The sequence below is a fragment of the Phyllobates terribilis genome, unplaced genomic scaffold, assembly GCF_046119375.1.
Source record: "Phyllobates terribilis strain yellow unplaced genomic scaffold, ASM4611937v1 Scaffold_1__5_contigs__length_1240528914, whole genome shotgun sequence".
NCBI classification, from domain to species: domain Eukaryota; kingdom Metazoa; phylum Chordata; class Amphibia; order Anura; family Dendrobatidae; genus Phyllobates; species Phyllobates terribilis.
In genome coordinates this window covers 814,726,927-814,742,202 of record NW_027362761.1, presented here as the reverse complement: position 1 = coordinate 814,742,202, position 15,276 = coordinate 814,726,927, and the positions used below count along the sequence as shown (strand labels likewise).

Here is a 15,276-nt window from a genome sequence, read left to right as displayed (position 1 = left end):
ATAATTCCTTGTGAGGGGGAATATCTTTTCGGCCAAACTATAGATGAACTTTTGGAAAAAGCTGGAGATCCTAAGAAAGGGTTTCCGTCTGTATCTCTACCCTCTTTTAAGAAATAATTTCGGAAAAAGAAGTTTGTCTGAAGAAGATTTTTTAGAGATCAGGCGAAATTCGAAGAAAGAGGTAGCAAAGGTATAGGCCTACTCTTTGGTTCTTCTTCCAAAGATGAGCAGAAGCCAGGGGAATCCCAATCGGCCCAGGTGGGAGGGAGGTTGTCATTGTTTTTCCCGGCTTGGGAAAGTATTTCACATAGCAATTGGATTCTGAGCCTAAATTAGATTTGGTCTTAAATTTCAATTTAAAGCCCTTCCTTACAGAAGATTCGTGATTATTCCCTCTAGTTCCTCCCCAGAACAGCAGACTGCCCTTGTATCGGAGATTCAAGACCTAATAAAGAAACACGTCCGGATTGAGATTCCGAAAACAGAAGAGGGACACGGATTCTACTCCCCGCTCTTCCTGGTCCCCAAACAAGATGGGTGCTTCAGGACAATCATAAGTTTAAGATCCTTAAATAGCCTTCTTAAAATAGATACCTTTAAAATGGAGTCATTAAAAAAGATAATAAAATTACTTTTCCCCCACTGTTATATGGTAGTACTGGATCTTAGAGACGCATATTACCATGTTCCCATTCATAAGGATTATCAGAAGTATTTAAGGGTGGCCATTGAAATAAGAGGGGTTGTTAAACACTTCCAGTATACCGCCCTTCCCTTTGGGTTGGCTATAACCCCGAGAGTTTTTACCAAACTAGTGGCAGAAGTTATGGCCCATTATAGAGAAAAAGACATCTTAATAATCCCTTACCTGGATGATTTCCTGATAGTGGGGAACTCCTTTGTACAATGCGAAGCCCACCTTCAAGTGACAATTTCTGTCCTAGAAGGCCTAGGTTGGTTTCTAAATCTGGAAAAATCTAGGTTGACCCCACAAAAGGCTCAACAGTTCCTGGGGGTCATTTTAGATTCAGAAAGACAGTTATGCTATTTATCAGAAGAAAAGATTGCAAAAACCCAGGGCCTAGTAAAACATTGTATGGATAGACCCTCTATGTCACTCCGTAAAGCCATGTCATTATTAAGGACCCTGACCTCAAGTTTTACCGCGGTGCGTTGGTCCCAATTTCACTCAAGGGCTCTTCAATTGGATATATTATATACGACTCAATTCTAGATGGACATCTAGACCAGCAGTTTACCTTGGCCCCTCGCTCCTTACAATCCCTTCGTTGGTGGTTGGTATACACTAATCTTTCTAGGGGAGTCCCTTGGGAAAGTAAACCTACTGCAGTCTTGACTATGGGTGCAAGTGCTACAGGTTGGGGAGCTCATTTTGAAGGTAACTTAATTCAGGGGACCTGGTCAGAGAATGAGGTACAGTTTTCCTCGAATGTTAAGGAACTTTTGGCGCTCAGTGGGTTCCTTGTATATTTGCAGGGCCAGGATGTCCGTATACTCTCGGACAATCAAGTCACAGTAGCATATATAAATCATCAAGGGGGAACCCGTTCAAGAGACTTAATGAGAGCAGCAGACACACTTCTTCAGAAAGCAGATCATTTTCTCTCCCTTTCTGCTGTACATCTAAGAGGAAAAGAGAACGTCAGAGCAGATTTTCTCAGCCGCAATTCCCTAAGAGAAGGAGAATGGTCCTTGAACCCTCAGATATTCTCCAAGATTGTGGAAATGTGGGGTCTTCCAACAGTGGACTTGTTCGTGACAAAATACACTCGGAAGGTGGCAACGTTTTGTTCTCTAAACCTCAGAGAAAGGCAGTGAACGCCTTCATGATTCCCTGGGAGTTTCCTTTGGCATATGCATTCCCTCCCATGGTCCTGCTTCCGTCAGTCATAAGGAAAATCAGGGCAGACAAAGCCAGAATGATCCTCATATGCCCCTTTTGGCCCAAGAGGCCATGGTTCTCTTGTCTCCGGAGAATGTCAATATCAGACCCCTGGGTTCTTCCGGAGATTCCGGACCTTCTCCCTCAGGGTCAGGTTTCCCATCCTCCAGCCTCAAATCTCCATTTAATGGCATGGAATTTGAAAGGGCACTGTTAACCAGCAAAGGGTTTTCCACATAGGTAGTAAACACTCTCCTATGTAGCAGAAAACCTGTTACTACCCACATCTACGCTAGAACTTGGAGGAAGTTCCTGTCCTTTTCAAAATTCAAACCAGAGGATGGGATCCCTATTGGGAAGATACTAGAATTTCTACAGCGGGGTTTAGAACAGGGCCTTACCACTAGTACATTGAAAAGTACAAGTTTCGGCTTTAGGAGCTTTATTTTCCTTCAATATAGCGGCTAATTATTGGATAGCACAGTTTATAAAAGCCTCTCTTAGGTGTAGACCTATTATTAAATCCAGATCCACTCCCTGAATTAAACCTGGTCTTAAATGCCTTGACTAACCCTCCCTTCGAGCCCCTAGATTCAGCCTCCCATAAAATTCTTCTTCTCAAGACAGCCCTGTTAGTTGCCCTGACTTCAGCCAGAAGAGTGAGTGACATACAGGCGCTTTCTATATCCCCACCATTTACTCGAATTCTGGATGATAGAATTGTACTAAGGTCTGACCCAGCTTTTCTTCCAAAGGTAGTCTCACGATTTCATAGGACTCAAGAGATAAATCTTCCAACTTTTTGTTTTCCCCCTAAAAATCAGAAAGAGGAGAAACTACACACATTGGATGTTAGGAGGCACGTACTTAAATATCTGGAGGTCTCACAGAGTTTTAGGAAAGATAGTTCCCTATTTATATGCCATCAGGGGGCTAGGAAAGGTTGTAAAGCTTCAAAAGCTACAATTGCGAGGTGGATTAGAGAGGCCATCTCCCTCGCCTACTCTTCGGAAGTACCGGAGGGGTTGAGGGCACACTCCACCAGAGCAGTAGCAACCTCCTGGGCCGAGAAGACGGAGGTTTCCATCGAAGACATATGCAAGGCTGCCACCTGGTCTTCTCCCTCCACCTTCTATAGGCATTATAGGTTATATTTGGGTGATTCCTCTGATCTCACCTTTGGGAGAAGGGTGCTTCAGGCTGTGGTCCCTCCCCAATCTCCTTTCGTCTCTGTAATTCTCTCGTGGTGCTGTCATGGGAGTACGAATAAAGCCTTAGTTACTTACCGGTAACAGGATTTTTTGGAGCCCATGACTGCATCCTCATATTCACTCCCTACACTGGTGTTTTGCACTCCCGTAGAGTTATTTTCCTTTTTTGCACCCTCGGGGGAAGTTAATTAAAGTCATTGGCTTAAAATGAATTTGTCTTGTTGTAATTAACCTTGGCGTTCCTCTCATGCTCTGTTAACTTAAACTGAGGCGGGAGAGAGGTGCCGCCCTTTTTAACCTGTAAGTTTCCTGTCCTTGATGGGCGGATCATCTCTCGTGGTGCTGTCATGGGCTCCGAAAAATCCTGTTATCGGTAAGTAACGCAGCCTTTCCGGTAACAGTTAAATGATAAAATTAAATGGGTTATCCGGCCATAGAGTGACTGCAGACTTGTAGCCTATGTGACTGCAGACTTGTGAATCCTCATATCATGCATGCTGTGAGGATTCTCCAGTGTCGGCACCGGGAGCGGGTGGTCATGTGCCCGCAAGTATGGGTTATGCATACTTCCGGCCACATTCCAATTACACTTGTTCGGCCTCGCTCAATACCCTTTCCGTCTAGTTGGCACATGACCGCAATCCCAGCGCCAGCATCGGAGAATCCTCACAGCAAGCTGTGAGCGCAATGCAAGGATTCACACGTCTGCAGTCTCAGAGTGACTGCAGACTCGTAGCCTAAGGCCAGATAATGCTGAATGTTGCCACAACCGTTGGTGCTTGCGGCATAAGGATTTATAGAGAAATCCGTCTGTACTTCTAGATCTTTCCTAGTGCTTGCACCTACATCACAGTGTAACAAACAGCAGGCTGAAACACCGACGAAAATAGATTGTGAATGAAGCAGTGTAAAATTTTAGCCTATTTACTTTGAGAAAGTGAATTAAAAGACAGAAAGTATGGCTATGCAATAAGATACACTAGTATTGAATTGACTGCTGAAATGATGCATCCATTTGACAGTCCGAGCTGTTGAAACCTTCAGGTGCCATGACAATGTGATCCTACCAGTCTCAACTGAGTTTCTTCCTTCAAGTGTTTCCTGACTTCACTAAGCATTTGCCCGTCTGCTGTTCTCTCTTGCTTGTTCCCCTTAAAAAATGAAGAAAAAAAACCATGAATTAACTGTCGATATAAAATAAAATATAAGGCTATGTTAACACACGTTGTGTTTTTTTCTGCAGCTAAATCTGCTGACAACTTTTCTCTGCCAGGAAAACAGCGGCATCAAAAATGCAGGTTTTCCTGCGTTTTTTGATGCATATTTGCAGTGTTTTGTTCACTGTCCTTCTGTCTCTATTTAGGCATGTACATAAAGTTCTGTGAAAAAAATAGAATCCCATTCTATTTTGCCATCAAAAAAGCTGCAAAAAACGGTGCGGTTTTGCAGTGTTGTTTTCATCACCCATTACTTCCTATGGGTGAAAAAAATGCTGAAAAACGCTGAAAGAAGTGACATGATCTATTTTCCAAAAACACAAGCAAGGCAGAAAATACGCAGCAAGCAAAAAGCAACATGTGTGAACAGAGAATTCTGGTTTCTCAGACTTTGCTGGTACTGCCAGACACAGCTGAAAATTTGCATAAAAATCTGCAGCAAAATACGCAGCAAAACATAATGTGTGTGAACATAGCCTTAGAAGAACAGTACTTTAGATTATTAGGTCCCATTTAGACAAGCCGACCATGGCTGCTAAACGACCACACGCAATCCCATCGGCAGTCATTTAATAGCCTGTTTAGCCAGGTTGACCACACACCTCTATGTGCACAGAGCAATCGTTAATATGATCGTTCTTTGCTTTAAAGAGGATAATGTGATGCTGATAACATGATGTTCTCTGAGCAAAGACATGCAACCCACTTTTTTTTTGGGAGAAGAAGGTGCTTCACTAAGCAAGATCTCCTCTGGTACACTACTAATGCTTCAAAGTATTGTATATTATTTCTTACACCAAGCCTACCTTGGAGAAGTATGTACTATCTTCTTTCATCCTCTCCATTTCCTCCTGCATGGTAATAATTCTGTTGTTTGCCACAGCAAGCTGAAAAATGAAATAAGAATATGAATCTTTTTCTTGATAATTTATTGTTCATTGTTTATTTATTTCATTAAACATTACTTATCTACCAATTTTCTTAAGGCATACCAGTCATTTTGGATGAATAGATTCTCATAGGTGTACATGAGGATTTATGCTATTTTTAACACTATTTCTGGCCATTATATGACTTGTTTTCAGCATTTTTCCCTCTGTAGACTCTATGTCTAACTTTCAGTACTCTTTAAGCTGATGGGTGGAAACTAGCAGCTATGATGTCTCCCATAAAAACACACAGAATCAGAGTGATTCCTACTTTTTTTTCTTTGCAGCACATTTAGCAGTACCAATATGAAAGTCAAAATTAATCAGTACTGAGCTGTGTGAATGTGAATTCAGCTTTGGAGTAAACTAAGTCAACCGCTTGATGATGCAGCTTCACCTGACAGACATATAAAATTACTCTATGTGGGTGGTGTTCCCAGAGTAAAGTTCATACACTTATTAATGCTATGTAAGGGTCAATCAAATGAATACTAAATGGAAAGTCCTCTCCTATCTGATGTAGACTAGATACGCCATCATTCAGAACCTTAAAATCGTCCTAATTCGTCCTCTCAACTTGTCAAGGAGAATTAAAATTGTGAGGGGGAAAGGGTTGTTCCTCTTGCTAAAACAATTACAATCACCAAAGACTCTTCTCCATCCACGATGTGCGAGGAAATATCCCCTTGTACATCACGGTGGAGTACAGTATGCTTTATCCTAAATGCAGCAGAGTTCCAGAGTAAAACATACACAGCATTCACAGCCGGTGTCGGATTCATGTTGCCCCTGATTGAAGCACCATAAGCCAGATGGAACACTCATTTAAATATTAATATGTATTACTACTTTCTATGCAAAATATCACAGCTATTGCAAGACAGAGGAATCAATTCATCTACACCTTGTCACTACGTACTTTTTGCTAGTGTGAAAGCTGCTGATCGCAAATGAGGCAGTATATTAGACATGAATTTGATAGTAAACCTGCTTTGCAAAATGTTCAAAAATCAGAGAGTACAGTATATACACTTGAGTATAAGCCTAGGCATCTAATTTTAACCAGAAAAAAAATGGGAAAACTTATTGACTCGAGTAGCCTAGGTTGGGAAATGCAGCAGCTACTGGTAAATTTCCCCATCCTGGTATGCATGGCCCCCTCATCTCCAATCCTGGAATGCATGGCCCACTCATCTCCAATCCTGGAATGCATGGCCCCCCTCATCTCCAATCCTGGAATGCATGGCCCCCTCATCTCAAATCCTGGAATGCATGGCCCCCTCATCTCCAATCCTGGAATGCATGGCCCCCTCATCTCCAATCCTGGAATGCATGGCCCCCTCATCTCCAATCCTGGAATGCATGGCCCCCTTCATCCCCAATCCTGGTATGCATGGCCCCTACCATCCACCAATCCTGGTATGCATGGCCCCTACCATCCACCAATCCTGGTATACATGGCCTTCTCATCCCCCAATCCTGGTATGTATGACCCCCATCACTGCACATATAAAAAAATAAACACTTCTACTCACCTTCCTTCCTCACTTCTGCTCCAGCGCTGCGTCCTGTTCTGCAGCAGCAGCTCATGTCAGCATCTGAGCAGCGCATGGAGTCACTGTCATGCGCTCTCAGATGCTGATGTGAGCTGCCAGCATATTCACTCCTCTCCACGGAGGGACTATGGGAATGAAGAAGAGTGAATATGCATTCTCTTTAGTAGTGGGCACTGTCAGCAGGAGCTGCGGCTCAGCGATCCTGTGTGCTGCTAAAGAGAATGAATATTCATTCTTCTCCACGCCCATAGGAGTGGAGAAGAGTGAATATTCATCTCCCTTTAGCAGTGGGCACACGTGGTAGCTGCATCAGCCAGCTACAGCGTGTGCCCCCCCTCCTCCTCCGCACCCCCCACCACCACCACCACTATCCACCACCTGAATTTCTATATACTAGAGTATATATCTGAGTATAAGCCGAGGGGGGCTTTTTCAGCACAAAAATGTGCTGAAAAACTCGAAAAATTAACCAAATTTTTGGTTTCTAGTATTCTTTCATGCCTGATTAGCCATTTCAATTTACAGAAGTGAACAATACCTCCTCAGTTAGTTTGGTGTTGGATTTTTCTAATGCATCCACCTTTGTCTGCAGATTGTTAACAGTGGCACTGGAATATATAAAACAAAGATATAGATTTTTTATTGTTTGTTTGTTTTACCAAATCGGACCTTACACAGTGAAGGCACATCTATTTTGGATATAGCTTACTAATACAAGCTGGTTTACACCTTCCCATTCCTGTACAATAACATAGTTGTGTCTACCTCATAGAACATTATATGTTTTTGTATTCTTGTGCAATTTTCTTCATTGGGTAAAATATTTTTTTTTGTAAACATTTTGTGCTACATTTGTCTCTTTTTTACCATAATTTATACAATACAAATACACTTCCTGGAACTGTAGCAGAAACGCCAGAGAGCTAGAATTATCAGCACAAACCAATTATATAAGACTGATTTTACACAGAGCTCCGATAATGGGATAAAGGGAGCAAATTAGAATTACTGGTCTGCTTGGGGCAGAGTATGCATGTCTGTTAGTAGTACTAATTGTCCCTTTAATTATTTATGCTTAGTGGTCCATGAGCCACAGCTGTATACATTACTATTAAATGGAGGCATTTGAAAATGTAATGTAAGGACACTTTCCGATCTTTTCCCCATACAAGAGAAGTTGGCTATATTTAAACCCTAATGGGTCACAATAGGACAAAGCATTAAAAATAACAGTAAACATGTGAAAATGATAATAACCAATCCCATACAGAAGGAATGATGACTGATACATTTATGTAAATTTCCCCGATTTTGTAGGGAATAGATTTTTCATTATGCATATTAATAACCTTTACTTGCTGAAGCCAAAATGTCTACTTAAAGGGGTGGTCTGAAGGTCAAATACATGTTAATCTAAATCCTTACTGGTTTAGTGCTGTAATCTAAACTAATTTGTAATATGCTTGCATTAAAAATTCCCTACCGTTCCCTAGCTACACTATCTCACAGCTATTGCATTTACTCCCCTTACTTCCTGTGTCATGACACTTAGTTTGAGTATCCCAGACACTCAAATGAAGCATCATCAGGGGGCAGAAGCTGAGGTCACTGACAGAGCCTCTGCATCCTCCCTGAAACAAAGCATCATGCGTTTCGCTCATTTTAGGAGCAGAGCTAGTCCCTGCACGCTGTCAATGTGTGATAAGCACAATCACAGCGCCCTCTGTGTTGTTGGCTCAGATCAGTAATAATGAGCCGGCAACAGAGCAGCAATGTCAGGATATCCAGCGTTCAGAGACCAGCGCCGCTCCCGGAAGGGATGTCACTGGTCTTTGAACGCTGGGCAATCTGACCTGAGAAGAAAACACAGAGCACGCTAGGATTGTGCACATCACACAATGACAGTAAACAGAAACACAGCAGGGACTAGCCCAGCCCCCGAAATTAGCATCACTGATGACAATTCGTTTCAGGGAGTGGGCAGAGGCTGTGACAGTACCCTCTGCCCCCTGATGACGCTTCGTTTAAGTATCCCAGCATTCACTGAGATACTGAAACAAAGCGTCACCACACAAGACAAAGGGAAAAAAATGCAGTAGCTGTTAGGGAATGGTAGGGAATTTTTAATGCAAGAATATTAGAAATTAGCTTAGATTATGGCACAAAATAGGGATTTAGATTAAAATTTATTAGACCTTTGGAACACCCCTTTAAGTTATACTGCTGACTGTAACTGGTTAAAGGCCTTGTTCAGCTATTAAAAAAAATGATCACTGGTTTTAAGCCATTTTCAGAACTGTTTTTATGACTGGACAATCCCTTTAAATATGTATACTGTACCTCAACTGTCTGTTAAGCTCTTCTACATAATTCTTCTGATCTAATATAGCAGTTATCTGGACATCTCTAGGAAAAGAGCAAAAATACAATCAATCATTCACAAACAGAAGCAATACAAATGCATCATAGAATCGCTACACTTAGGGTATGTACATGCGTTAAATATTTGTTGCAGAACTTTCTGTATCAAAAACAGTGTATTAGCAAAAAAAAAAAACAACTTTTTTAGGCTATGTGCCCACGATGCAGAAATGCTCAGGATTTTTTCCTGAGCGTTTCTGCATCTCCCTGGCAGAAAAAAACGCATGCGGATTGTACATGCGGATTGTACATGCGTTTTCCTGCCAGGGACATGCGGAAATGGAGCGTTATTCACTTTCATTTCCGCATGCGGATTGACAAGCGCTTTCCAAGCGATTAGCATCACTTGGAAAGTGCTTGTGACAACTAGGTCACACTATATAAATCCATGCAAACGGCATGGATATATATAGTGTGACCCGAGAGAGTGGTTAAAAATAAAAAAATAAATATATACCTACCCTCTTACCCTCCGATGGCCCGCGCTGGCTTGCTTCGCTCGGTGCAGACAGCGGTGGATTGAATGACCTGCCGACGTCAGCGTCACGTGACCCGTCACATGACTCTGACATCAGCACAGGTCCTTCAATCCACTGCAAAGTGTCGGGAAGCAAGTAGGAGCTTATTTTTTTATTTTAGTCTTGTTTTTACAGTTTCTATGGTACCTGGGTGTGGATGAGACTCTCCTCTCCTCTACACCCGGGTACCATCTGCACATTAGAACGCACCAATTACGCAAGTACAGATGCAGTGATGCGGATTCCATGCGTTCTAATGCAAGTCAATGGCGGCGAAAACACAGCATCTCCGCAAAATAATTGGTAGTGCGGTGTTTTTTTCCGCAATGATAATCCGCAGCGGAAATTTCCGCAGCATGTGCACAGCACATGCGGATTATCATTGGGGAACATGGCAGGCCTCCTACCATGCGTTTTTAATGCGTTTCCGCAGCTGCAAAAACGCTGCAGAAACGCATTAAAAATGCATCGTGGGCACACAGCCTTAGCGTTTTTTTCCCACAGTCATTAAGATGGGTGGAAAACGCTGAAAGAATTGACACCCAGCAGAAATGAAAGTGCTTCAAATCTGCAAGGAAAAAATAAGCAACATGTGCATGAGATTTCACTTTGCTGGTACAGTAAAATGCTGCATTTTTCGTGGGGAAAACGAGGCAAAAACATGACATGAGCACATGCCATAATATGGTTGCTTTCTAGTTACTACCCTGGATGTGTGTTGGATACTATATGGGTTTCGGGGCATATATATTCTGCACTGAAAAAGTGCACTGTATTACAGTAGCAATACTGTCTGTATGATTTTGTGAAATAATCTACTTTAATTAGCCGCTGCCATCCGCAAAATTCACAGGATTTGGTGCAGCTTTGGATTACACTGTGGATTTTCTTCTGCGATTACGTCCCGAGGGTACAGTCAGTACGAATGCTGCTGACACAGTTTATCTTTTCTCTACACCACCTGATTGTGGATAGTGATAGTGACAAGGGCAGGATGTGGAGTCATAAGCTTTCTGTTTTGATCCTGCCAATATAGAAACTATTTTTAGCCATGCTGATCGCTTTTATTTATCATAAAGTTAACCTGGCCAATCATTTCTGAGCCCCTGAAATGAGGAGGCTTTGTAGAAAAATGGTTGAAATTCTTAAACATTTCACAGGATATTTTTATTCAACCCCTTTAATTAAACCTGAAAGTCTACACTTCAATTGCATCTCAGGTGTTTCATTCTTAATCCAAAATAGTGGCATGCAGAGCCCAAATCACAAAGATTCAGTCACTGTCCAAATATTTCTGGGCCCAACTGTAATTTTTTTTTTTTTTTTTTTTTTTTTTTTTTACAAGACAGGTTCCCTTTAAGACATTACTAGGAAAAGGTAAGGGCACTGGTGCCATATTGTTTAAGGATATATCATTGCTAATTCATGATGAATTCACTATGAATTTAGCGCGGCATACACATCACAGAATTGATTTTTTGTGAAAACCACCCAAAGCCTGGTAACACGTTGCCATCACACATCAGAAGTCACCCATTTTTCAAGCTAAAATTAGAAGTAAAATGTCACAGATAAAAAAACAAATCCAGTCCTGCCTACTAGAGATTAGCCTCTGGCTCGAAAGATTCAGTGATATTTGGGTCTTATTGAATGTCAGTAAGACCGTGTGTGTGCGCGTCATTTCACTCCGGATCTCATACTCTGACACTGAAGTCCAGCGTGACATTTTTAGGTCATATATTTACAACAGGGACCTTTTAATTAGTAGGGAATATGTTTTAAAGTAGTGGAGTAATCGCTCATTTTAATGCATACCTATTGTTCGAGTTTCTCTGCAGCGCACACAGACACAACTATATGCACACTTCGCTCGGCTATACACACATAGCAATGCTCCAATGCACATACCCATCTGTGCTGCACACGGTGTGACATGTCTCTTTTCAGGCATGTGACTGATCACAGCTAGGATCTGCAGCATCTGTGCAGCCTTACTGACATGCAGGTCCCTGTAGCTTTCTACCCTACCTCACACTGATCAGATCGATCAGTGTGGGGCAGGCGGACAGACAGCAGATCTCTCAGTGGTCAGGAATGACGCTGGGTCAGCTGTTTCCTCCATCATTGGAAGCTGCTTCTGGACCATAAGACGTATGCACTTTTTAGAAAAAAAATTCTAGCTAAAAAGTGTGTCTTATGCTACAAAAAATACAACATGTTCAAAGTTAAACACAATCTTCGATGATCAGGAACGTATGTATTCATAAACATACAAAGAGCACAAGTTCAAAAGGGGCAGAAATCTCTAAATCTCCAAATATGACATTTGTGAAAAGGCAAACACCTAATAGATTAACTCTAATTGTCGCCAACTTGCGTCTCCAAATATGCTAATGTACAATATGCCCTTATTAATAAATATGGGCTAGCAACTTAGTGGATAACAATAGAAATTACAGTTATCATATTCTTAGCTACTTTTTGCTCACTTACTCGTCACTGCACTTGGCAATAGGACCTTCTTTTAAGTACATCGAAAAATCAATGACTCCAACCTGAAAGTGAACAAAACCAGCATTGTTTAGTTCCTACAGATGACTGCTCTCACAATGATTTTTTTTAAGACACGACATAAGTCTTAACACAGTTTTCAGTAAAGTTCACAACTTTTTTGAGAGATGTACCACTTTGCAAAGATGAGATTGCTTTTCTACAAAGTTGAATGCATACCTGTGAATCAAGGTCTTCCCCTTTCATACAAAAATTTGCATCAATCACATTGAGTCCAACTAAAAGGCCAGAAATAATAGCCCCTTCTTCTTCCATCATTAGTGCGTTGGGCTCATAGAATTCACTGCAATAACAAAGGAAAATTGGCAAACGCCATAATACGCTGATGCAAACACAATGGAGGATGTGGTTGTTCTGATGAACAGCAAGTTACAGAACAATTGTACAAATGTCTTATATTTAATTAGACCTAAATGTAACAGTAATTGCTATTGGAAAAGACACTTTTTCTAAGATTTCATTAATAACAAGCAGGCAGCACCTCTGACAAACAAGTACAGAATTTGCAATTATTACATTTTCAGATTAAACAGAATAAAATTTACTTCTCAGGCCCCAGTTCAGACTTTCCCATTAGCTTTGCAGTAAACAATTCATGATCAATATGTGAGAACATTTGCTGTGCTGCCTGATTCATCTCCAAAGCCATGCCATTCTGCTTTCTGCACCTGCTCCCCTGTTATATGCCTTAAAGTCTGTAAAATGGGTCATTTGTAATTAGAGATTCAAGATGCATCCCTGACTACTATTAGCAGTGGTGGTCACAAGCCAATATACTCAGGAAGTGCAAGTCACTTACTGTAATAGCTTCAACACAGTCATAATAGGTGGTCTAAGGAAGAGCATTTCTCCTTGTGGGGAGTGCCAAGCCTCCGTAAGGAGACTTATAGGCCTTGCAGTGCTCCTCTAAGAATTTAAATATGTGCATAGCCTCTTCAGAAAGAAAGAGGAGTTTCTGGTTTGGCTTCTTATCCCAAGTCATGTGGCAAGGCTCGTTAAAGGGTCGATATTGACTTTTAGGATTGCTACCGTACTTCCAATAGGTGACACTAGAGTTCCTGTCCTCTTCCTCTCTGAAGAGGCTATTTGCATTGGCATATAATAATCACTCATGAAGTTTGAAAAATGCTTAAAAAACAGTAATCAGATATTCCAAATCTATGATATTTACCTTTCTACCACCCACTGTAAGCCAGTAAAGGGGCATGCTACATGTTAAACGATTAGAGAGGAGTACTCAGCTCTTCAATTTAATGGAAAGGACAACTTCATTAGCATGCAGTACACAGCCCGTTTCCAGGCTTACTGTCCCTTTAAAGGGAATCTGTCATCAGACTTTTGCCACCCAATCTGTGAACAGCACAATGTAGGGGGAGAACTATATATAGCAGCACAGAACACATCACTCTACTTAAAGAAAAATAGGGTGCATGGAAAGGAGATCACTCTACACTCAAAAATACAGAATCACGACACTCCTTAAAGAAAATGAAACAATGAGAAAAAGTGATGAGTGGTCCAAAGCATCAAGTTTTATTTATTTTTTTAATGTTTCGGTCAAACAAGACCTTCTTCAGAATTATGCTAAAAAGGAACAGATACATACAAATATAGTATATGTAGTTGTCTCATAGACCGTCATACAGACATTATCTTAATAGAAATGCAGATACAAGAAATATATAGCATACAGGTGCCGCTCTAGATGTCATATCTATAAACAAGAAACGTAAGTGATATACATAGAGAGAATAGGTAATAAAAAGAAAAAGAAAAAATGGGAAAAGAAAAAAAACAGGAAAGCCAGGTATTGAGAGAGTAAAGAAGAGAAATGGATGAAACAGACTGACAAAATGGAACACTATATCTGTATAAGAACAAGAACCATAGGTGATATACATAGAGAAAGTAAGTCGTAACAAATTAAATACTATAAATAGATAATAAATTTATAATAAATTAAATACTATATTTTAATGTATATTTTTATGTTCCTTTTTAGCATTATTCTGAAGAAGGTCTTGTTTGACCGAAACGTTAAAAAATAAAATTGATGCTTTGGACCACTCATCACTTTATTTCATTTTCTTTAAGGAGTGCCGTGATTCTGTATTTTCAATGTAGGGGAAGAGACCCTGATTATCGTAATGTGTCACTTACCGGGCTACATGCTGTAGTTTTCATAAAATCACAGTTTTATCAGCAGGACTAGAACAAGTACACCTGCTGCCATGCAGTGCTCCATATTCATGAGATCTGTATAACCCCGCCCCACCACTGATTGGCAGCTTTCTGCCTATGCAAAGTGTACACAGAAAGCAGCCAATCAGTGGTGTTGGCGGGGTTATACAGAGCTCACCAGAATTGGTAGATCTGCAACGGATTTTATCAAAACGACAGCATGCACCCCAGTGAGTGATACATCAATTGACTCCGGGTCTGTGCCTGTACATGATGCTTTCAGATGGGGTAGCAAAAGCCTGGTGACAGTTTCCCTTTATGGTGCCCACAAATTCCATAATGAAAAATTGACTATGGAGCTACACACATTTTTGAATAGAAACCGTGAATGAATATTAAAATCAGCTGCATTGTGGACCTCAATAACAACCGATACCAAAATTGCTTGTCTATATAAGCAGGCTCCTGATTAGGGACAATATATTCATGTCTAATTTTATCATGAAAATAATAATTGTAATACTACCTCAAGAGGTCCTTCCTGTTAATTAGAGCTTTTATGTACTCGGAGAGCTTTTTCTGCATCAATGCTAAGCGCAGCCAAGCGCGACCTCTGCCCACGGGTGTCCTGACAACAAGAGATCAGTTAATAAAACTACTACATTAAAAAGAGAATAAAAATACAATTTCGGATGTGCTCAATTCTTTATATAGCTAAGCAAACCTTTCAAATCAATTAGCACCTAGCAACTCGGTACAGAATACATCC

The 15,276-nt window shown here is 40.9% G+C and overlaps 1 protein-coding gene across 10 annotated transcripts in view; it reads right to left on the bottom strand.

Annotated features, from left to right (window-relative positions):
- The window catches only part of RUFY3 (RUN and FYVE domain containing 3), a 133,430-nt gene that overhangs the window by 25,699 nt on the left and 92,455 nt on the right, over positions 1-15,276 (bottom strand). For all 10 annotated transcript variants that reach the window (XR_012247144.1, XR_012247146.1, XM_073637369.1 and 7 more), the window contains exons 4-10: positions 15,034-15,135; positions 12,486-12,609; positions 12,249-12,310; positions 9,157-9,222; positions 7,355-7,424; positions 5,138-5,218; positions 4,182-4,265 (exon numbers count right to left, since the gene is read on the bottom strand). Coding sequence is in view for 8 of the 10 variants with exons in the window: in XM_073637369.1 (XP_073493470.1) it covers positions 4,182-4,265; positions 5,138-5,218; positions 7,355-7,424; positions 9,157-9,222; positions 12,249-12,310; positions 12,486-12,609; positions 15,034-15,135 (589 nt within the window). In the remaining 2 variants the exon portion in view is untranslated. The remainder of the gene's footprint in view (positions 1-4,181; positions 4,266-5,137; positions 5,219-7,354; positions 7,425-9,156; positions 9,223-12,248; positions 12,311-12,485; positions 12,610-15,033; positions 15,136-15,276) is intronic.